Consider the following 25,636-nt stretch of genomic DNA (forward strand, 5'->3'; position numbering starts at 1 on the left):
AGCTGGTTCATTACAAGGGAATCCCCACGTAAACAAACACCAGTAATATAAAGCCTTGAAACACAAATGAGTCATTAAATGAAACAAAGGACAGCTTCATTCATTGCAAAATGAGCCATAATTAGAAAGTCATCCATAAAGATTGAGCATATTTAACTAAAGACAACTGCAAACAGTTAGAAACAGTCTTGTGGTGATGCATGTTTACTTAAAGGCAATGAGGATGGAAATATGCTTTCATTTTTAAAACTGGCAAAGAAACTCAGTGTGTCATCATTACATTTAAAGACAATATCTTAACTCCCGCAAACAGATTTTCAAAATTTCCAGTAAACCTTGTTTGCAGAATTCATACCGCTGTGAACTTGTAGGTTTTTCATTACTTTTGAGTCACTGTGGGTATGTCATCATGACTTCTGTTAAGTCAGTACACTCTTATAACAGTATAAAACATTTATGGCATAGTAGAGGAAAAAAAAGCTTAGTGGCTATATTTAAATAAATGTATTTGACTTTTAGTCTGAATTTTGAATGTTAGTATTAGTCTGCCTTGTATTATATTGACAGATTTTAATGTAAAAGTATTCATTTAAAATGCAGTATACTCTAAATTCATTTTATAAATATTGCTTTAATAAAATATGAGAATGTGCACCATTCTAGGCCTTTCCATGGGACAATCTGCGCCCATGAGTACCTCTGATTGCACAAGAGGTCAAATGAAAAATTACAATACTTTGCTCTGACTTAAAAATAAATTTATTTAATGTGTTTTCCAGAGCAGGCGGTTGAGTTCTGTGCGCTTTATCTCCACAGAGGGTGTCTGCGAGATCTGGTTGACCAGTGAAGACACAGGAGCCTATGGAAGAGACATTGGCACAGATTTGCCGACTCTGCTGTGGCAGCTGGTGGAAGTGATACCTGAGGGAGCCATGTTGAGACTGGGCATGACAAACCCTCCTTACATATTGGAGCACCTGGAAGTAAGACCACCTACAGCTTGTACTGGCCCATGCACTTGTCAGATTAAGTCAGCTAACCCTAGACCTATTGGGCTCCTGACCTGGTGTTGTTCCTCTTTACACAAAGGAATTCTTTATATATAAGTGAAAAGAACACAAAATGGGCAGTTGGTGTTGATCAGTGTTTGATTTTGTTATTTTTTTCCATACTTCTGCCATACACAGCCATAACTAAATGATAACGATTGTATGGTCTATACTCCAGGTGCTGGTATGTTATTTCACTGTAAAGGCAATAACTGAAAGAGGATATGAATTGATGTGTAGACAGAACAGAAGATTGATAATTTGATTTGTTTGAGCTTTAAAAATTATTTCCTCCATCCATTTTCTATGCACTTCATCCGTCGTGGGGGAGCCACAACCTGTCTCGGCAAGCAACAGGCGCAAGACAAGCCAGTCCATCACAGGGGACACACAGAAACAAACACACAGGCCAATTTATCAAGAACCAATTGACCTATGAGTATATCTTTGGTCTGTGGGAGGAAACCGTAGATTACCCAGAGGAGATCAACATGAACTTGGGGAGAACATACATACTCCTCACATGTAGCACTCCTGGAATTGAAATCAGGGGGCGAGGCAGCTAACCACTGTGCCATAGTAACACATTTTAGCAATTGCACTTTCTTTCTAAATCATAGTTGTATACAGTATGTGTGTGAAAGTTGCTGTATAAACAAGAGTAATTACTAATGCAGTCAGATTCAAAATATAATGATATCTGGAAGCTTGTGATTTCTTATGATTTCATTTTATGAATGTTCAGTTACACTGACTGAACACAGTGATTAAAATCAGTGCATCTACTAAAATAAGTAGTAGCTTTATAAAATCACCAACACTCCTTGAGAATCACCAGATGATTCCCCTTACCTGCTGACAGCAGTTGAAATGTATGTACTATATGGAAATGACCTTCCTATATAGTATGTGCATTTCAAGCATTTGCTATCCACATTTAATATTAATTTGACAGATGATTAACCCACTGATCATGTTCTTAAATAAGGAGAGCCATACACCATTAAAACGTTTTTAAATAAAGAAGTACAGAGGGAGAATTAGTTTCTGAATTTCTTTCCAAAGAGTATATTTCTTTGTGTGTTCAAGTTGCAGTGTTTGCTTAAAAGTCTGCTCTCCTTTGAATAAAATAGAAAGAAACTTATTTTTCCCCTAAAACCCCAGGTGTAGGTTAAAGCCCTAATCTTCAAGTTACAGGGAAGAAGTGCTGTGGGATGCAGTTTTAATTTGTTCTGGGTTAATTGAGGTTGTAATTTTGTCCCCATAAGTATAGGTTATGTTTATGCTCCGTTACATTCAAATTAAAAACTGATGAAGCTTCTTTATGTTGCAGAATTGTTGTTAAACAATTAAATGGTAATTAAAATGCAGGGTAAGCAGTATGTTAATGTTGACAGCTAGACCATCTCACATAGTTGGTTTTCATTTCATTTAAACAATGTGCACTTACCATATTTAGATCTCTTTTTTTCTGTGCATTTTATGTTTAACAATTAGTATCATTGTTTGATGGTATTTTGTATTCAGTTGCACAGAAAATTAGTTATTTATTTGGTGATACTAAGCAGCTTCTTTGTCGTCAACAGTCATTGATTTACTAATAACAGAAAATGCCATACAGAATTAGCAACCAGTCAAACTTTCAGACATACTAGTAGTAATGTGCTTCTTACAATGATGTACGGAAGATAAAGTCTAAATTGATACAGTGAAGCATTATTTCACCTAATATTTGTAAATACATTGATATAATAAAAAAAAAGTGTTTTTGCATTTTGCTGTAACATAGTGTATGTTGGTAGAACTAATGTAGCATAGCTACAATCAGAAAATATCCGTAGTACCTTCCACCTGATATTTTCTCCATTTAAAATGCAGAAAACTGTTGTTTTTCTTTTTTCAGATGGACACATTTGTCTCTCATCATCATTAAATTTGGCATTTTGTTACATTCCCCGTTAAATGACACGGTTTAACATGATTGCAAGATGTTAACAAAACCCCCTTCTAACTTTTTTCTATTGTTATTATTTTTAAAATATTTTTCACTTTGATCATTTTATAAATGGTTTACTACTCTGAAATTCTGTTTGAGCTGACTGTAAAGAGCTGACATTAAATTATAGACTGCTTTCAACAGTAAAGGCCAAGTCATTCGACTTTCACGTAAGACATCTTATAAAAATAACCATTTAGCAAGTATTAGCTGGTAGTCAGTGAACAGAGAGGTTATTATAACTCCTTCTCTGTCATTTCTCTTGCAAAGCAGCTGTCAGACAGAAGATAGGACTTTTGGAGGTTCTAGAGGAAACGGGCTATGAGACTTGATTTTAGAAAACTAAAGTGAAAGTGTACTATAAAACTGGTCTTCTAATTAAAAGCCAAGTTAAATTTAGTAATTATTGTCCATATTTTTTTTTATCTATTATATCCATCTTTAGCAATTCAAGCAGTCTTTGGGGCTGTTAAAGGTAGTTTCATTGGAGGCTGTGCAAATAATGTAATGTAATGAGCTTATGTGGATGCTTTCTGTCAACAAGGGCAAAGTGAAACCCTTTAATTAATCCAGTTTAATCGAAATAAGCAAGAGAACCTTGTTGTGTTTTGTTGTGCTGTGAACCTTGTAGTGTTTTGCCATTTCTTGCAAATACATGGTTTGTACAGTATTTTTGTTATTTTTGTCATCTTACATTTTTATACTTAAGGAAATAACCAAGTAATTTTTCTGACTGCATTGGACTGAAAAGGGAAAATGCAAATGGGGGACATGCAAGGAGATCTTCTGAAACTTTCATTGTCAAGATATTTACTTGTTTTTACACTATGAGCCCAGAGACAGAAACACACCCTTAACTGATAATACTCAGCCCATCATGTGTCTGACCAATCTTGGTGTTTGTGTATACAGTGAGAGGATCCTCCAACTGATTTCCCCCAACCCAACACTGACAACACTCAGATAGTCAATCATCTCCTGGTAATTGATGGCCATAGGGAGTGCTTTGATTTAAACTAGTTGTAGGATCTATACAACAGACTAAGCAAAGTCATTTATAAGATTAGTCAGTAAGGAGCTCCACATCTGTCCTTTAGCCCTGTTTAAAAGACCCCTTTTGTGTGAAACAGTATTGTCTGTTGTAAACTGGGTGGGATCACTACATTACAAGGAACATCAGATGAATGTGAGGCATAGCATGTGCACAGTTGTTTTTTTTAGGTAATGTAATATCTTGGAAATATGCAAATAATTGATTTGGATAAAAACGTTCACTGTCAAGGATGGAAGTTTTGATCTTTTTTTCATTTGATATGGTATTAGCATATTATTGCTTACTTTTTCTATGAGTAGTTTAGTTTAAAAAGATGCATGTTTGATACACTGTTATTGGATTTTTGATTGATACAATAATCTATTACTTTGGCCTTTTATTTTACTGCATAGAAAAAAAATATTTTTGGTAGTCTTTTTTAAGTGCATGGAAAATTGTGATCACCCAATTTCATGTATAGTGCCTTATAAAAGTATTCAGACCCTTCCATAGTTTTTTGTTGCTTTAAAGCTTACACTCATTTTGAAATAGCAATTCATACTTGTTATATACACAACCTTTTCCACACATTCAAAGCAAAAGGCAAAATGAAATAAATAGATAATTAACATGAAAGAAAAATGGATAAAACATGATTGCAAGTATTCAAATCATTTGCTGTGGAAAATCTAAATTAGTCTACGTGCACAAAATTACTTTAACGAGCCACACAATTAGTTGTGCAAGAGCAGTGGTTCAGATAATTTCAGAATAAATACACCTATTTCTATAAGGTCCCTCAGTCAGGTAGTGAAATTCAAACAAAGATTCAACCATAAGACAAAAAAGCTTTCAGAAAATCTTAGACATAAAGTCGTTTAAATGCACAATTTTGGAGAAGGAAACTGTATAAAACATAAAAAAACTCTTAATATTTCTTTAAGCATGGTGAACTAAGAAGAAGGCATGAAGACACTGACTAGATCAGGCAGTCTCTCCCAATTGTGCTGCTGGAAGAGAAGTAAACTGATTACATTGTGAAAAAGGTTACATTTTGAGGCCAGTGGTGTCTTTGAAAGAGTTACAGAGTTTAAAGGCTAAGCTTGGAGAACACATCCGTGAATCAGCAATACTGGTCACTTCACATAAGAGGCTTCTATGGACCTTACATCTGAAAAACATCTGAAACACTGCATTGCCTTTGAAAGAAAACACCTAAGTAATACTGCAAAACATGTGGCAAAAGACAAAATAAAATTGGAATTTACAACTGATGTAAACCCAGCTTAGTGCATCACTCAGTCAACACCATCCTTAATGTCAAGCACGGAAGTAGCAGCACTATGTTATACTTCTGCTTCTCTTCATTAGGGACTGGGATGCTTATCAAGACTGATGGGAACATAAATAAGATAACTTGTCTTACTTTAAATTCTACACTTTGAGCATTCAGGAATTCAATAAAATGTTACATTTAAAAAAGTATGTGCATCATATTGGAATTCCACACCATAGAAAGTGTCTGAATACTTTTGCAAGGCACTGTATATAACTTTTTCTATTCTTACTGTGTAGAAATACATTCACTCTTCTAATCTTTTATGTCAAAGTAAAAATACCCTAACAATTGCCATTCTGAGCTTTGTTGGAGATTGAACTCCAAATCTATCCACCATGATAGAACATTTATTTTTTTATCCCATTTCAGTTTGGTTATCTCCCTCTCCACCCCCTCCCCTTTTCTAGCCTTTAATCTAGAAGTGAGAGATGCGGGAACACTTACAGTTCACTCAATTATACTCAAGGCCCCAGGGAGGTGAATGCAATTTGTATTTGGAGCGCTGACTGCTAATTTCACACAAAACATGTACGATTTTCATATTAATGATTCTCCTGAGACACTTTGTCCATTAGTGGCTTAATGTACCATTTTTAAGAACACTAGGTAAAATAGATGCAGAAAATTTGTTCGATCAGTTATGAGTTACAATATATTGAGGTGGGGGGTACTTGCAGGTCCTTTTTCTTTCCCAAAGTCATGAAATGTTATTTAGATATTTGCAGTGGTTGAAGGTGGTGCACTTCATTTTGAAATTTCTGCCAAAAAGTAATTTGTCTGTTGGTTGGTAGGTAGACAAAAATCAGATATACTGTCACAGGTAAAGGTGTGCAGATTTGTCATCTGCAAGAAATGCAAAAACATTTCCTGATAAGAATTTGTTTTTGTGCGGGTGCTTGTGATGTAGCCTTAACTTTCTGGTGAGAAATGTAAAAGTTATTTTACTTCAATTACAGTTATAACCTAAAAATGTACAGCCCTTGCAATTGGTTGTTTTCTGTCCAGGACAAATGCTCTGAAACAGAAGGAAGTTCAAGTGTCAGTGTTTTTCAGTAGAATTTGATGGGATATATGTATATCTGCTTTGATGCAATGCATTTGATAGGCTACAGATGCATTTGAGTGATCTGTTAAATGTAATTCAGGGAGATGAACTATGGCCCTGAAGGACTTTTATTGAAGAAATTGAAAAATCTACAGTTAACTAGTAAGACCTGACTTACAATATTGTGTATAATTATGGTCACCATATTTAAAAAATTAATCTGTCTAGAGAACATTCACAAGATGCATGCAAGTGCTCAAAGGAATGTCCTAAACTTCCAGAATAAAAGAACTGAACATTATTACTCTTGAAATAAGATAATATCATGAGGAGGGGGCCTAATTCATGCATTCAAATCTCTCAGAGGCCTTGATAAAGTGTACTCTTTGTACTACTTCACTATGAACAAGTAAATATGAACCAGAGAATACAAGTGGAAAATACAGGTCATGCATTGAAAACTGAGAATATGAGGCTTTTTAGTTTACAGAATGGGCTGTGAAAGTCTAACAAGCTAATTAGCTCATGTTGTTGAAGCTGATATTCTTCCTTCTTTCAAGAAGTTGCTGGATTGAGATCCTTGGATCATTTAGCTACTTAGCAACAATCCTGCTTACGCTGTTATGGCCTCATACTCATGACATAAAACCTTCACAGTTTTGAAGAGCAAAGAAACTAATACCATGTTTCAATTAAACGGATGATTTGCCAGTTAAGTAGCTGAGAAATCAGTAGGTTAAGGTAGTTTATAGCATCAAGGAAATTCAATCAGAAGATAATGCATCCTTTCAGTAGTGCAAGTGCTTCAGAAGTGTTCACATTCTAATGCGAAAGTAATCAAATACATATGTATTTGTTTCTTCTGATGTTCTTTGTAAATATCTATTTGTACTGTATATATGAATGCAATGTATTTGTAACTGCATGGCATTTGTAAGATGTAGAGGTACATATTTACATTTTTATTGAAATCCATTTGAATGGCTCACTGCTCAAATTTGTTCTTTTATCCAGGTTTTATACATTTAATGTTTATCATCTTATCTAGTATATTTACTGTAGTAGTTGCTGTTTTATTATCTTATGTGACTTATTTTTTAAAATTGTTCTCAGGTAGGAAGTTTGACTGAACTGTGAATGCATAGCCAAAGTCATATTCTCACCTCATATACATTACAGCTTTGTTTCATTTACCATATCAGATTTAGTACTAAAATAAGAATCAGGCATTTAAATGTCCCCCTTAATGGTTAACTGCTTATTAATTGATGTATTAATGTAATAAATATGAAGCAGTTTTAATCTTGAAACTTTGTATTTTCCTTGCAGTGCCTTTAAGCTCTCCTCTTTCTACTTGAGTGAACTTTACAAACACTGCTAACAACCTCGTTCACATCTCACAGCTTCTAAAATGCTTGATTTAACATGTCCAGAACTGTAGCCTTTCTAGACACCTATCACAAAGGCTTTTTATTCCCACTCCTATATGCCATCTGTGGACTTCTTCTTTTATAGAGGGTAGCCCTCTGATCTTTTTAAGGTGTGAAATGCCAAACGTGCCAATCACTATGGTGCCTCTTTCCCTTGACACCTCATGTTCCCTGTTTGGTGTATCCACAGGGAGCCTTCATCACAACTCTCTCAGCCTTTAGGAACTATCCCAGCTGCACACAGACATCACACTGACACTGCTGCTTTGGCCACTTCAAACATTTCTTTCATGAGTTACATTTGTCAAGGTTTGAGGCATAGTGATGTGGATGTATCATAGTGGTTTATATGCCTTTATCTTGTGTTGGATGGTGTATGTTGTTTTTCTTTGAATCTTGTGATCTGTTCCATATTTTTAAGAAAATCCCCAGTGATTTAACTCTTTTACTGTTTCTGCATCCTTTTTAATTGCCATCATAACAACTGAAGAAAGTCGCACTAAAGATTACATCTGGGATTTATACAGTAGTGTTCTTAGTGTTGTATATAAAGAATGCCTTTGATTTGTCTGCAAGATAAATTAACTTTGTTTACAAATGGGAGAAGTCCATTCAGCCCTTCTATAATGCTTAGTAGTGAACAGCTAATTGTTCCAAGGTTTTCATTCAGCTTGGAAGAAGCCAGGGTGTAGACTTTGGTAGCTTGTTCCATTCTCCCAGCAGCCATTCTGTAAATAATTGTTTCCTATTCTTAGTTTTAAATGCCCTTCCCTGTAGTTTCACTTGTCCTCCTCTGGTTTGAATTTTCACAGTTGATTCATCGTTACTTGCAGATTTTTCTTCAGTGCTTAAGTCCTTAATTACACAAACTGTGATGCTAATATTGCATTATAGAATCCTTACTAACCAGGACATTAATAAAATGCATGTAGGTTTAACATGAAATGCTTTCAATTTACATTGGTCTCTGTTGGGCATTTAAAACATCTGACCCAAAATCTTTTAGTTATGAATTCTTAAGTCACTTTGTGGAGGAAAGCAGCTATTTAAGATTTCAGTAAAATATACCTTATATTTTGAAACATATTTTTGGTTAGCAAAAAGTTAATTTGGTCAAAAGGAATAGGGATTTTCAGGGAATGTTTTGTTTCTCTGAAAAAAAATCAGTCTTGGGTATTGATACCCCACTGCTCCCCTTAAACCTTTTACTTTTGCAAACATATAGTGCTTTTAATGTTGGTGAAGAGTTCTTTTTTTTCTTGAGAATGAATCCATAAATAACTTATTTGTCCTCTAGTTTATTTTGGGGATTTTTTAACAATTATATATTTTGTCTAGATCGAAGAAGTCAGTACAACCCATTATTATTTGGTGCATAAGAATAACACTTGTGTCCTCTGCTTAATTTTTCACTGCTGAATGTTCACATAAAACAGCTTCAAAGTCATTCTACAAAATGAATGATAGATGCAGTAAATAAAAGTGTGATTCCCATCTTTTGGATGAGGTGTTTTACCTCTAAAACAAAATCTTTTGGTATTAAGTCATCATGACATCACTTTCAATAACTGCTTATGCAGTTCAGAGTCACAGTGGCCAGAAGCGTATTCCGGGAAGAGTGCTAGACAGGATAAACCCTGGACAGGACAACAGTCCATCACAGGGACACAAAAATGCACGTTCTCATGAGGGACAGTTTTGATAGAATCCATTTAACCTACCAGCATGTCTTTGGACTGTGGGAGGAAAGCAGAACACCTATAGAAATCCGACACAAGCACAGGGAGACCCGGGCAGAACATGCAAACTCAATGCAGATTGTACCCAAGGGATTGAACCCAGGGACCCAGTGCTGCGAGGCAGCAATTGTACAATGTGCCACTGTGCTGCCTGCTCTTTTGGTATTGAAATACCAAAATCTTTTTGGTTCGAATGTTTAAATGGCATTAATAACTTCAGAATATTCTTATTGAAAACAGTTTTGAATGTGTATTGCCTTTACGAACTTCGATAAATTGCTTGTCCACACACTACTTAAATTTCAAGTACTTTATGTCACTTTTGTCTTTCATGACTATTGAGATGCAAAGTGGGAGTATTTGGTCATATTTTAGGTTTAAAGTTGCATATTTATTAAGAGACAGGTTGGAAGTGCAATAGCAATATAACAAATCTTTCTGAAAACATGAAGCTTTGTTTTGAAAATAATTTTGTATTTTCAAATAGTCTCAGTGAAAAATCAGTTTAAAGAACATAAGACAGAGGAAGTACATTGATGGAAAGTAATACAGTCTTGTCTAATCTTTTGGTGATGATTATCTTCAGCAACATCCAGAAATCATTGTTGTATGTTGTTTTTCTTTTTAATTGTAAATAGTGTATGCTATTTGAAAAGTCCCAGTACCAATGTTATGTTTAATAGTTAAGTAATACAAGAGAGCAAAGGTTAAGCAGCTCCCATAATCTGTTAATTTGTCTTTTTAACCCCCCCCGCCCCAAAATATAGCGCCAAAGCTGTAGATCCAAAAGCCCATTATGTTTTCATCATAATGTGCGGTAATGGAGTGTGGTATAATATGCATTCCTTTCAAAATGTATGTAAATGTATCATCTTCAATGAAGGCTTCTCACAGAAGGTTCCAATACTGGTTTGCAGCTCCATAGATATCTGTAGCACAGACTGTAGTTATACAGTATATTGTATAAAGCAGAGATCTTTTTCCATCCTCAAGAGAAGATTATCAATTCACATCTGTATTTTTCTTAGACAAAAGTTCTGCCCTATGGTTTAGAAATGTGACAACACTGATTATTCCATTTAAAAATAAGAATAAATAAACACAGCAAGGAATCTAAGTATCCAGTATCTTAAGGGTTACAGACTTTTTGAACAGCTAAATTTCACATCTCTTCTCTTGAAGTGTTTAAAAATCACTGGCCCCCAAAACAATTTTCCATTCAGCAATCACAATGAAACCACTTTGAGACTGTCATTTTTTGGCAGTTGTTGCGTTTTGAGCGGGGAAAATCAAAACATATGCAATACATCCAAAGAAAGCAACAATTATCCAAGAAACACAGATTTAGTGGTGTCTTGGGGGTAAAAGGAAAGAAAAATTATATTTCAGATCTGCTGAAGAATTATTTTTTCAGATGTCCTTTTCTTAATTATTTCACTATTTTAAAAGTTACTTTTAAGAACTCCATAAGAGATTCAATTTAATATAAACATGTTACATGTTCACAGGAAAATTGTTGTTACTTAGATTCCCTGACATCTTTTTCATTTGTTCAACATCACTTCTGATAGCTTTTGCTAGACAGTGCTTTATTTCTACAAGAATGCACTTAGAAAAATGTTCAGTGCAAGATGAAAGGGTTGCCTTCTATTTACTCTTGTTACACTAACCAGATGTATAATACAATCTTTTATTGTTAAAGGACTGTGTCATTATGTAGTAGTTATGGTCTTATCGGTTGAAATTATTGAATCATTGCTTTCTTAATGTTGTGAAAAATTGCATGTTTCTCTCCAATACAGTATGTAATTTTATTGAAAATTTTTTAAATCTATATTAGTAACTTGTATATTTATTACAGAAATTATATTAATTAAAAGTGCTTTTTCAAATTACCTGATTTTATTAAACACATTGGTATATATTATATAAAAATAGTCCTTAGATGTAATTTATTTTATGAATCAGTCCCCACATTCTTGCTAAAAAAAGTAAATTTTGTATATTGCTGAGAATTGCAGGGAATTTCTTAATATGATTTACATTCTCTTTTTTGATCAAATATTTGTTTCTTTTTTGCTTCTATGGCAAAGGAAGTGTTCTTTTGCTAATCCCAAGCAAATGCGTATTAAGTATACTGCATTCTTTTCATCCCACACCCAGGGAAAATGGTTTTGTACCTGTTCTCACTGTATCTGTGGTTATTCTTACTTCTCAAGGCGTGCCGAGTTAAAGTGACCCTCCCTTATCTGTGTGTGTGGAGGGGTGAAGCTCAGGGGAAACAATCACTTAGATAACAGCAAATTGTAAAATTGGCTAATGTTCCAAGGAAAAAACCTTTTTAAAAAATACTGTTATGGCAAATGGTGGATATCATCTTTGTAATTATCCAGATTCTAACATAAAGGTATGCAACATTAATATTAATTATCTCTTTTAAGAGGAAATGGATTCAGCATTCCATTTGTGTAAAGCCTTCCTAAAATTCTTTTAAATTATGTATAGATAATTAATGATGTAGAAGTCACATTAAAGATTACAGCGGGGCTTTATATAGTGTTCTTAGTGTTGGACATGAAGAGTGTCTTTGAAGCTGTCATCTCTACAAGATAAATTGCCTTTCGTTTAAAAACTGTTAGCTGTGTTATGTTTTTGGAGTGGTGTGAAATTAGAACATCTTTAATCAGCTGACAATTGTGGAATTAATCTGTTGTGCCCATCTCAGGTCTTCTGTCACTCACTTCTGATGCCATCTGGCCAATGCACACAATCCACCTGAGTCTAGTTTAATTTCATTGGAGGGTTGAAATCAGAAGGAGCCTTCATTGTCTTTTTTTAACGAGTTTCCTGTACATATTACCATAACCAAGTAAATTATGGCTTTGCAGAATAAATATGATGCATATTAAACTGTGTGCTATTGGGGACAAGATGCAGGGCAATCAGATAGTCGTTAACATGAAGAATAATTATAGGTTGCTTAATTAACATGTCTGCATTTTTTTTCTTTTGCAAATAATCAGATCAGATATTTCCAGCAATCTATTTTTATTACGTAATTTAAAGTACTGTTTGCTTGGCCTTTATCTCACATAATCTAAAATACTCTTATACATTATATGAGTATCATATAAAATATTCATTCAATATTTTCATAGATAACACACAAAAGGATCAGCAGAAAATACAGTAGTTTGGTTGAAAACTAAGCTATTAATTTTGTTTCCACATCATTTTTTATACATATTCAGAATGTTTTAATTGTTAATAATTTTGGACCTCCAAAACACAAGAAATACATTTCCAGTCTATACTAAATGGAAATTAATCGTTTTCTGCCTTTTAGTGCTGTACATTGTCAGTAATATTTTTGTGGACACACTAGAGAGTTATAAGAATTGCTTATTATTTGTGGAATATAGTCATATTCATGCAAGCCTAGGTGACTTATATGATTTTGTGTTCACCAGAATACTTGGAGACAGGATAGGATTTTGAAATAGCCCTGGAATTGAAAGATGTGGATTTGTAAATGCACTTCACTCCTCTGCTGTGAAAGCTGGTTATTAATCGCTGTTGTACATGACATAAGTAACACCACAATTCGTCATCATCCACTAGTGAAGAGCAAGTAACATGTGGCAGCTTTATTATGCAGCTCAGGTAAAGAAGTGAGAAATTGCTTCACAGATTAAGGGAAAGCTTTAAGTAGCTCAGATTCTGTAAACCCACTATGGAATTTAGCCAAGACTGACCAAGTCACAACCATTTTATCCAAAGGACAACACCTCCAGCTCACCTACAATATATGCTTATTTACACTTAATATCACCAGAAAACAATCTAAGTAACAAATGTGAGAGGAATTTGCTCATAAATAGGTCTTCTGTGCAGCCTCTGAAGTGAAATCACTGGATGGAGCCTGCCAATACTTTTGTGTGCAACTATATGATTATTTTCTGACTTGTCCAACAAAGACATTTCACACAGTCCTGCACATCTCCAGGAAGGAAGGGGAATATACTCTAGGTGGGGATGTTATGAAAATCCCTTTGCCAAACTTTTAGAATGGGTGCTTTTGTGATTAAAATTAGCATGAGATAAAAGCAGCTAGATTGGTTGTTTATTAGATGTAACTTCAATGCCAAAGTGTAAAGAGTCAAGACAAGCAGGTGCCCATCTTTCTTCTTGTCATTCAGAGCCTCTACCAGCCCATAATCCTTCCTCTCTGCCACTTATTCTACAGGGTGTGACATATTGCTAATTCATTTGGATACTTTACATGTCCCAGTGCAAGTATTCATGATTTATCTGCATTACTAATCAGCTGGTATTCTTAAAACTAATTAATTCCTTTAATTTTTATCTTCTAATGTGTAACCCCATGTGGTGCTGTACAAGTGAGCCAGACGAGCCCGGCAGGGGGGATTTGCACAATGGGTTTTAATTGTAAAGATGAACTGCAATCAACAAAATTTCTAAAAAAAATATTTTTAATACAGATTAGAATTCAGTTAATGAGAAAACTGTGACTACACGACCCCAGTTGCATTGCTTTCTTTATAACTACAGAAACTGTATTTTTCTCTTTTCTTTCACTGACAGCAGGTTCTTTTTAACCTCAGGAAATTCTTTCATTTAGCTGTTTTTTTTAATTATTGAGTAAGATTAAAAGCTGCTTTGCTTTGCTTTGCTCTGGATCTTCACTGAGACACAAGCTGGCATTCTTTTCAATGGTAATAATAATTCATGACATTATTCAGAATTATAGTAGTACATGGCATTATTTAAAGATTCCTTCCTCTGTCTACAAAGTTGGAAAAATAATCTGTATAATTCATAGATACAGTCAATTCTATAAATAACAACAAATGTATGGTAACATGCTTCTGTTCACCAACAAATCTATATATAAATACAGTATATTGATAGACTTGAATTTATTGCATTTAAATTTTTTTATGTTAACCAATAAGGAATGTATGACACAGCTTGCATTGACCTATTCTGGCTGTTCACCATTTGACTATTCTTCTTTTTTAAAATTGCTGACTAATTTGGTCTGGATACAGAAAAAATATTATTACTAATGTGACAGCTTAAACAAAAACACAGCCTTGAGAGAACGGTCGCATGTTTCAATAAATCAGCCAATCTATACATTGTTATCAGATATGTGTACTAGTGTTATTGTTTTTGAGTAACTGTTTGGGAGCACTGTAATTTGTATGAAACATACACATATTGTGTTTTACTGTGTAACTTGAACTGGGAAAAAATGTGCTCTCAATGAAACTCTAAGATCCTCTTAATAGTTTCTCAAGACAGGTTTTACTTTTCATTGATTCCAGATGGGAATTAAAGAATACATTTTTTTACTGCCAGATTTATGTATTATTATGAAATTAAGCAAGGAGTAGGAGAAAGTTAAAACAGGAAACAGATGTACTGGTTTCTCAACAGCTGTGTGCTCTTAAACATCTGTCTGCATTTGTATTACTATTGTTTTTTAAAAGCTTTTTTATAAGTCAGTTCACCAGACTAAATACTATCATACAACAGTTATATTTACAGGTGTCTTGCAAGGTTTTCTTGAATATTGATCTTGAATTTCACTCAGTGAACATGAATTATGAGATGCAAATCAAAATTTCTCTGAAATTATAAATTTAGTATTCAGTTGTATTTGGTTGCCTGTAACCTGAAAACAAAGGACAGTTGGAGCTGCTGACTTTTTAATCTTTTGATAAACTGTTGTGTTAGAGCTTTGATGTAGTCTGGGCTTTTCAGAAGTGATCATTTACTTTTGTGAGTGTGTATACATTTTTTTAAAATAGTGGCTTAAAATTCTAAAGCATTTCTTCATTTTATAAAATCTCAGATCAGTACACAGATGGTAGAAATATAAATTGCAATATTGCTATTCTAGAGGTGTAAGATCTAAATAAGGAAAAGCAGAATAAATCAAAATTGATTTTTGTTGGTCCAAATCGACTACAACTGTTAAAGTAAAAAAAAAGTCCTTTACATGTTCTGAGTTCTGGCAGAACAGTACAGTCTTTCAGCAGCAGAAGCAAAGAGATTAATATATTAGTTTGAACATAGCAAAGGGTAAATAAAGGGAATACTTAGCTCCTTGTGGACATAGAGAAATCTTCCCTTTCATAAACCTGGAATTATTGACAGTGCTTTGAATTTGAAGCAGATGAAGCCTTAATGTAAGAAGTAACATCTTCTGTTTGAGAAGCAGAGTTCTGTAATCTTCCTGCACACTAATCCCTTTGGAAATGAGTACTTGGTTATACCTTATATATATTATTCCACAATCAGCCCAGAAATAAAGAGAGCAAGAGTAAAGGGAGAAAGGGTATCCATTATGACATTATAATAGATGCTTTGCTTTTTGAGAAATTTCATTGACCTTTATGAGAAAGTGCAGTCAAATTACACTTTCTCCATTGAGAACACCGTGCTACCATCTGAGCAGACACCACAGTTTTCTTATGGGGACATACAGACTTTTACCATGGAATTCAGCTAATTAAAGTGAAGCATTGGCAAGTTAGAGCAGAACAGACCTGGTCATTCTCCCAGATCAGAGCGGAGTCCTTGTTCAGAATTCACAGGCTTGTACTGGGATCATTATAGCTAGGAGATAGACAGAAAAAACATATTTCCCCTTTGTGGTTTTCAGGAACGCTAATTAAAAATGGCAGTTTGAGCCAGATTGTTAAAATTTAAGATTTGTATTTATGGAAGCACTCGGACGATTTATTTTAAAATGTGTACAGAATGTGCTTTTGATTGAAAGATGAGGTATGAATTATTCTGAATTATCTTTAATGTGACATAACTGCCAGAGACACCTTTTGTTCTGAAAATGGTCTACATTTCATTACAAAAACACATTCCATACTACTTATAAATCATGGGAAGAAGAGAGAATATCAGATACTTTACTCAGTAATTATTGAAGAGGACAGTATATATAGAGAAAATAGATTAGTACAGTGGAAGCTGATGTCATTGCAGATATATTAAGCAGCTTGTCTTGAATGAGTGTCACTTAAATAAAGAATTCATTCCGCATAAAGGTGTTTATTAAGGGAAATTGGTTTCCATTTAATCTTTGGTTAAAGTAATTATATAGAGACTTCATATTAAAACAATGAATTGTAGCAAGAGAGAAAATGATAGTTGCTACATTTATTTAAAGAACAGTGCTATCTGTACACCAAGTAAACTACACAGTACATGCCTTGCAAGGTTTTGGAGGTATTGGGAGTCTAATGCTACTCGCCGCTTACAATAAAAGATCAGCTTTTTTAAAATGTGACATGTTAGTGATTTTTGTCAGGAGTATGATGCCTGTTTCATCTTTGCAGGAAATGGCAAAGATCCTCAATCATCCCAGGGTGTACGCCTTCCTTCACGTACCTGTCCAGTCTGCTTCTGACAGCGTTCTGATGGACATGAAAAGAGAATACTGTGTGGCAGACTTCAAACGGGTAGTCGACTTCTTGAAAGAAAAGTAAGTCCCTCTGAAATACTGAAATCTGCAGCTACCTCTCTGTATTCCACAAAAGAGAGAGGGGCTTAAAGATTACAAGCTTGACTCTTTTACCTATTACCATTTTGGATTTTTTTTTTAGAGGACGGGGGATTAAAAAAAAGGTTTCAAGGGTTTCTTGGGTTTCTAGTATAATAACAGACCTTGATGTGGTTGTGCCACTCCTTGTTTCTGTCTTGCTTACAGCATTCCTTCTTCTTTGTGTTCTTTCATTGTAGTTCAAACAACACTCATTTTGCGCTCCTTGCCTGACTTATTTCTTAGTTATCTTTTTTTTAAATTGTTGCTCTTTGATTAAATTGTTGATTTTTTTTTTTTTACAGCAGCTTCACACACATAGTTAGAAAATGAATATGGCTCAGATTTGTGCAGAGGCAAAAAGCCCAAAGCATAGAGGAGGGCTTGATTTTTGATTATACAGGGAAAAAATGTAATTGTTTTTTTTTTACAAGATGTACAGAAACCTTACCTTAAGCGGGCCTGTTTTGATGTGTGTGATACCAAAAGAGATTAATTTTACTTACAGCGCTCTCCAAATTCGTTTATACACCAATTTAAGACAAGCATTCATTGCCTAATATGTCTCACTTTTAAGATTAAGACAAAATCTTAATGTTGTACTGTAATCAAAGTAGAAGAAAGTCAAAGCTGTCATAACTGAATTACAGAAAAGGGGTCACATTTATTCACAACTCTGAGTTAAATATAATTTAACAAAAATAAATCTACAGTAGCATTCAGGTCTTTGGAAGTGCAAGGGAAATCTCCAGACCTACACAGAGGAGTTATTTGCTCCAAAGGTTTCCTGTTTCCCTGGGGTGTAAAAGGAGGTAAACACAGAAAACATCTAGTTGTAGCATGCATCATCATGGTCAAAGTCAGAGAGCTCTTCGAAGACTTCAGGCAAGAGGTCATTGACCTCCACATGCTGAGGACTGTAGAGGAACCACTGCAAAAAATGAATCTAACACTTTCCACTGTAGTGTACATTATTAAGACATTTACTTCTACTATAAAATCACCCAGTCAGGTGGAGGATGCAAGTATATTTTGCCACCCCTTTGGCAACTAGTGGCTGCCAACTAGGACTGAGAAACTAGTGGTGTGGAAGGCAAATGTAAGTCCAAAGGCAACAGATGGTGATGTCAAACACACTGGAATCTTCAGGATTAAGGATAGACATAATCACCACTCAATGTCTCCTGTATGAATGTGGTTTTCATAACTGGATTGTAAGGAAAAAGCCTCTTCTGAAGGTGGACTACATAAAAACACATCTTAGACTACTCAAATGTTTTTTTGAATGGCGTTTTTGTCTTTTGATTGACTAAAAATTAGCTTTCTTGACATTTCCATTTTCGGCAGCATTATAGTTTGTTATACAACAGTTGAAACTCGTGATGTGAAAACACTCATGCCCGGTGTGAAGTATTGTGGGGTGCTTATTATATTTTGGAGCTGTTTTATATCTACAGATCCTGCAGCCCTTGTCAAAGTGAACTCTCAACATGTACCAGGACCTTTTAACCAGACACCCGGATCTATATGCCAAGAATCTTACGCTTGGCCAAAAATTAATATTCTAGCATGACAATGCAAATCATACATTTTGATACAAAGGAATGATTAACTGTGTACAAAATAAATGTTCTGGGCATCTCAGTCTCCATACTCGGGTCCAATAGAACATTTGTGATTCAAGATGGCAATTCACTTACAGAAAACAAAGGGTCTGAAAAATTAAGAGTAATTCTACATGAAGGAATGTTCATAAATTTGTCCTCTGAAGTGCAAGAAACTCAAAGCAGAAGGCATTTTGTCAGTGTAATCCCTGCCAGGGCAGGATTCAAAATTTATGATTTATGTGGCTGTGCTAAGCTCAGTGCTATTCAAAATGAGTGAATAACATATTTTAGTTTTTTTTTTTAAGGCAAGATACTGTATATTATCAGTTTGTGAATCTTTATTTGATGTTTATTATTCCTATTTTGGCAGGAATAGTGCACTGTAGGACACTAGATTCTATTAATTTAATTAATTTTATAATTAAATATTACAATTGATGCTATGGAATGTCTGTATTATTCATTTTACATGATTTTATTTTTCACCACTTATCAGTCTGTGTTTCAAGTATCGTGGTTACAACTCCTTGGCAAAATCCGACTTTTATAATTTGGGATAGGGACAAGGAAATATACATACTGTAGGCAGGCGTCAATTCACATTTATTTGTCTGATTTCCACTACTCAGTTTACTAATCTGGTTCCATTCTTCACCCCTCTGCTTTTCCTAGTACCACCATCCACGGTCTCCTCCCTATTTTGTAATTGTGTTTTATCTTGTGTTTTCTTTTTATTTATTGTTGTTCTTATTCTGTAAAGTGCTTTGAAAAGCCACCTTTAAAGGCGCTATATAAAATAAAGTTGATTATTATTACTCAATAATCAATTGATAATTCCATCAGTTTTTAGTTATCAGTTTTTTCATTTGACATTAAAGAGATCTGATGACCTGTTTAATATTTTGCATCTTGTATTCAACTAGAGAAACTGCATATTTTGCAGCAAATCAACTCTCTTTTAAAGTGGTTTCCAATCAGAAAAGTCGGACTCTACTTGTCTCTAGTATGTTCATTCAGGGTATATAATTATTGGGGTATAATGGTTTTTCATGGGATCATTGTGTGTGACTTCCATTTTGTGTTATTTGCTTGTTTTCTAAGTTTATTGGATTTTATTGCACTTGTTATTTAGATTACATGCAAAGCATCTTATGTTTTACAACAAAATATGAATGTGAATAAATAGGAAAACTGAATAAACTGAAACAGAATAAATAGGAGGTCCTTCGATACTACATTATCTGACTATATTAAGTATTGCCTTCCAAAGCAAGTTTCTGCACATCAACAATCAGATTTGATGTTAGTAATTTTTTTCAGAAATGCATGATTGCAGATTACCATCTGGGTACAAACAGCTACAATAGCTCTATATATACTTTATAGGAAAATAAATGAATTAATGTAATGTATTTAAATAACTGTTACCTCTTTACATTTTATAAAATTCTACTGTACTTGCAATGTTGTTGAACCTTTCCCCATTTTTTTAGTTAAAGTTATTGTTTATGAATTCACTTAATATGAAAAAAGAAAACTACTGGATCATAAACAGTATGTGTTTTAATATTTTATCCCACGAGATATTTCTTCCATTTTCAAGGACACTACTTTTAGGGGCAGCAGTATTCTCTTTCTTACCTGGTTTACCAAGCGGACATTCATAGCTGTTTAGCAGAGATTAATCAGCCTTCAGTCAGTTCTGATTCCGGCTGTCAGAACAGCTGTCAGCGGTGGCTGTGTCTCGCTGAGAATCCATCCAACAGACTGCAGTGTGAGGAAGTGGAAGCCACGTATTCCTGGCTTCAATTTCTTGCTCATTCAGCGACTCCTGTGGTCAAGTTCATTAACCTGAGTTCCACCTTGTCTTGGCTGCAAGCTGAGGAATCAAAATACAACGTCTGACACAATACAGACAACTCAAAAATAATAGGAGTCGATGTGAAGAAATGGGCTTTTTTATGGAGGCGTTTTGGTATTAAGTCTATGGCTTCCTGTTGTGGGAGGATTTGTTGTAGGTTTTGTTCCATGTTCACCGAAAGGGTGCACATGTGCACATGTGCACATGGTAGCTCCATGTTCACAATGAGACATGATACAAAAGCAGTTCATGCTCCTGTGATAGGAAATGCAAAGCATTTAATTTTAGGGCTCTTAAGGATTTGGAAATTGATTCCTTTTATACAAGACAATAAAATGAAGTTGTGTGTGACTGAAATAATAAAATATATAAAGTAAAATGAGACAGTTTTGCAACACTTTGGTGCCTCATCAGTTTTATTGTATGACGAACGAGTTACTCAGCAATTCAAGGCCATGATTCAGTGGTCATTTGGCAGTTACAAAGTTTGTGCTCTCCACACACATGTACACAAACCCCATTTTATTTTTATAAATGATATAACAACAATTACATTTTTCTCATTTTCCTGAATGAACAAGAACCCTTTTAACTTAAAACACAAAAGTAGTAGTCTTTACTGAGCATAACATTATCAGTAATCTATCCAATTTTTACTCTGCTTTTATGTATTTAGCTGTTTCTAAAAGACAATAGTGAATTCTGTTTTGTGTTTTAAGCATATAAGAACATAACATTACAGGTGATAAGCAAAGGATAGTGTATACTGTACATTGAGATGAACAGTAATTTTACATTGAAAGAGAAAGGAATTTAAGTTGTGAGTTTCCTACAGGTGTTTCTGTAACAATTCATTACCTTGACAGCTACCTAATTTTACTTGCTGTTACAGGCCTTGCAGGAGCAGTATGGTTTTAGTTTTGAACAGTTATTTAGTACAGACAATACAGCAAATATAACATATTGTAGAATAATGCAGCAGCATACATGACTAAAAACGATTTTTTGTGTCATTATGTGTGAAGTCAGGACAAATGTTCATCTTGCAGGATATTTTTGGCAAGCACTGTATGTAACAGTTTCAAAGGCAGATTAAATGAGCAAGCTTGATGTCTCCAAGTCTATCTTGTATTATTCCTAAGGTACTTTATGAGGATAAGGACAAAAAGTGGTTTAAATGATAATACAGTAGGTGCTTGAGAAATCTAGCAGTGGAAAACGGTGACCTTTTATTCTAGTTCATATCTGTCCTGCTAACAATTAGTCTTTTTTATGGTAAGTTGTTGGGGCAGGAATCCACAGAGATATATTGAAACATGGCAATGAGAGCACTTAGGCTCCTGTAATGTTTTTTAACAATCAGGCTTGGCGCGTGGCTGGAGCCATACACAGGAGTTGGCGCTGTGCCAGTTTCATTTTTGAACTAACTTGAACCTGTTTTATTATTTTCTCCCCCCCCTTCCTCTCCTTCTCGCTCTTAAATGGGGGTATTGGCAGGCACTTTGAAAACAACAGCTGGATTTGAGATAACCCAGGAGAGCTGGCAGAGGGCAAGTTCAGGATCTGGAAGAGAAGCTAAATCATTATCCTGAAGTCAGTGTGTAGAAAGCAGGCAGCGTGTTCTGACTTGCGCAGCAGGGCTTTGCTACTCAAAGGTACAGACGGCCTCTCCAGGAGTTTAAGAATCAAGCTTATTTTGAACAGGGGCTTCATTGAGCTGCTTTGGTATACCTTATGGGAAGTGGGATTTTCCTGGTCAATTATGTGTGCTACGTGCATTTACATTTGTAACAGGTTGATAGCAAAGACTTTGTCAATACTACATAAATTTAAGTGACTCAATGTGTTATTTTACTCCTTATTGTAAGATTGAGTTCTTGAAGAAAATCCAATAAGAGCACAATCCCATGTTCATTTTTTGCTAATAAGAGTGAGAAATACAAATCATACCAGTTGTAGTAAAAGTAAAATAAGACAGTCTGAGTTAGAGTACACCTCTTTGACCACAGCTAGTTTTAGTAGTTTAGTAATTAGTTTTAATAAGCAAAGTATTAATCTAGTATTTTGAAAATGTAGGAATTAGCCAGAACACTTACTGTATATTACTTTAGAAGGAATTCCAGAGTATCATTGTAATGTTTGTGACAGAACCAGTAAGTAAAGCAAGCAATCTGTGTCCAAATTGTTCTTTGAAATAATCGATTTCAGAAAAACATTATAAGCAGTAGGGCCCAGAAAAAAAAAAATTGAAATCAGGTGATGCATTAAATGATGAGCTTTGGGAGGGTGTCAAGGCTCTTTCAAGTGAAGAGAGTCTACGGGAACAAATGCATAAAAGCAGCAATATTGGACAAAATAATGAGATTATTTACAGTGCAGCACAAGAGCTAAAAGAATCAAAACAAAAGTCTACCTTTTCAAATAACTCTTGACTAATTTCTTCCTGTTTCCTCTCTAAACACTGGGTATCTAAGGTCCACAATACAAAACGGTCCAAATCTAAATCATAATCTTAATCTTTTTCCTGGTTGCTTGCTCTAGTTCCTCTGCTGTCTTTCCTGCCCTGGCTTTCTACCCTTACCTGACCAGTCACGAGTCCCAGGATAGATAGGTGGCGTGCAGCAGGTCATCCCCACAGGTTCCTGGGAAATGCAAACAAGATTCTCTAATGTCAGATAATAGGAACTTGCTTTCTGCCTGCTACAATACCACATCAGGTAATAGGATAATATGCTCATGAAGCATGCCCATGTTTTTTAACTGTAGCAGGGGTACTCAACTACCAGATCTTCCTGGTCTTTCCATTGCAAGTCTCTTGACACAAACAACTGTTTGGATCTGACTAACTTTTAGCGTTCCAGATGGGAACTTTGCTTTGCAGGCAGGTACAGACATAACACAATACATTTAACACAACCTGAGCCTATTAACAAATAAGAGACATACATTAATGATGAAAAAAAAAATTGCAGTATACAATCGTTTTTTTCAAATTAAGCAGGTTAATAACCGTAGGAATGAAAGATAACTTAGTTCTATTGCATTTGAATCTAGGTATTCTAAATTGATGTCCAGATGGAAGGAGCTCAGATTCACTGTGCAGGGGGTGGTCATGACAATCAGTAATTATATTGGCCTCCTACACTATTTGTTTGACTTAGATGTTTGAAAGCTGTAGTTGTTTTGCACCAGTGCCATTGCTGGCTACCTTCACAGTCCTGCTCAATGAATATTAGGATAGATTCAATGAACGTTCTGAAGAATAAAGACAATGTTGTAGTACACACATTAAAAGGTGGCAGTTGGCTCTTCTTACATATGGCATCCATGTTCAAAGTTTAGTTTGTAAACAGGAATAGTGCATGGTATTTATAACTGATGACAATTTCAGTTTCTTGCTCTTCGATGACTGTTGGTTTTTCAGTTGGTGGTTGCTTTTTACTGTATAAGCAATAATCTTGTGTTTGATTTTTGATACATTAAGTTCACGAAAGGGGTTGTTACACAATTCATCAAAATAATCTGCTACAGGCCCATGATCGGTGTCTACATCTTGGAGAAGACTTCCAATTCCTATTTTAATTAAGTAATTAAAGAGTTGAATCTACGTTAATCCTGAAATTAAATAGACCAGAATAGTACACCTACTATACTGGATAGTATTGACAAGATATGCTGCTGGTAAGCTACACATCTGTCACTGAACACCACCACCCTGTCAGTATTAAGGTAATAATTCAAATTTAGACTGCAGATGTAACAAGCAATAATCTTCATCATCATTTTATTTAACCAGTTAAATTGAGAACAGGTTCTGGTTTACAATGATTCTTTGGCCAAGAGGTTTACATCTGTTACATGGAAGACAAAAGAGAAAAGGTAAACAACAATAAAAAAACTGATAACTGTTTCTTCAGAGCTACATCTTAAATTGTCAAATTGCTGAGAGAACTGCAATACAAATATTAAGATTGATTAACATTTGTATAGTGAATTATGTACTGTATGCAGAACTGTAAAGAATTATATTTTCAGGAGCAACATTTCTGAGATATTTCTGGATATTTCCTATTAGGGATTTCTTCAGGGAGGTTTACAGTATTTCTTTTAAGTGAATTGTTTTAAATTTGTATGAAAAGAAGCAATATGTTGTAGAGAATCTAAACAAGTTAGACAGATGTCCATTTGTTGATAGGTTGGATCAGTGTCATGTTGCCATGTGACATGATGTCTGTCCGAAAGCACAGCATGAATTCAAAAGGAGTTCAATTAAGATAAAAAGAAACTAACAAAACATATTACTACTTTTTTTATATTTGATTAATCTTAATTTGCTCTTTTTTTAAAAGCCTGTATTAAAATATGAAATTTTCAAATGACCAAAACTGCAAATCTTACAACATCTAAAATTGTCTGTGCTTTGCTCCATATACTGTATCTTAAAAAGCTGTAAAATCATTACGTTTTACAACAGTGCTAATTGGATTTTAAATGCCATCTTAAATGTATACAATATGCGTGTTTTTAATAATGAATTTCATTTTCAGCTGAAGACATAAGCTGATTGTGTGTGTTACTTTCCATTTCACTGATACATTGATCTTCTTGAGAATGACAAAAGTTGACTGTCCAATTATCTTAGAATGCCCTTAATTAGTACATCCAATTAGAACATTACACAGGTATTTAGCAGTGTAGTTTTATGCTCTGGTAGTTTGGTAGTTTTTGTACTAAAACCTTTCTCAGAATGAAAATGAAAAAGCTAAAAAGTTTGGATTTTTAGCATTCAGCATTTAAAAATTTTAAACAAATATTCCTTTACTTTTAGGCTTGAGAAACTTAGAATATATCGTTTCTTGCTAGATCCAGTGTTTTTTTGGTTCATGAATGTTAACAGATGGCAGTCCACAAACCTAACTTTCTAGGAATTAGATTTTTAGCTGTCCTTA

General features: G+C 34.5%; 1 protein-coding gene across 5 annotated transcripts in view; it reads left to right on the forward strand.

The window, feature by feature from the left end:
• The window catches only part of cdkal1 (CDK5 regulatory subunit associated protein 1-like 1), a 431,336-nt gene that overhangs the window by 222,520 nt on the left and 183,180 nt on the right, over positions 1-25,636 (forward strand). For all 5 annotated transcript variants that reach the window (XM_088601024.1, XM_088601020.1, XM_088601022.1 and 2 more), the window contains 2 exons: positions 817-983; positions 17,017-17,162. In XM_088601024.1, the coding sequence (XP_088457150.1) occupies positions 817-983; positions 17,017-17,162 (313 nt within the window). The remainder of the gene's footprint in view (positions 1-816; positions 984-17,016; positions 17,163-25,636) is intronic.

This window comes from Lepisosteus platostomus, chromosome 12 (genome assembly GCF_059453375.1).
Source record: "Lepisosteus platostomus isolate fLepPlt1 chromosome 12, fLepPlt1.hap1, whole genome shotgun sequence".
NCBI lineage: Eukaryota > Metazoa > Chordata > Actinopteri > Semionotiformes > Lepisosteidae > Lepisosteus > Lepisosteus platostomus.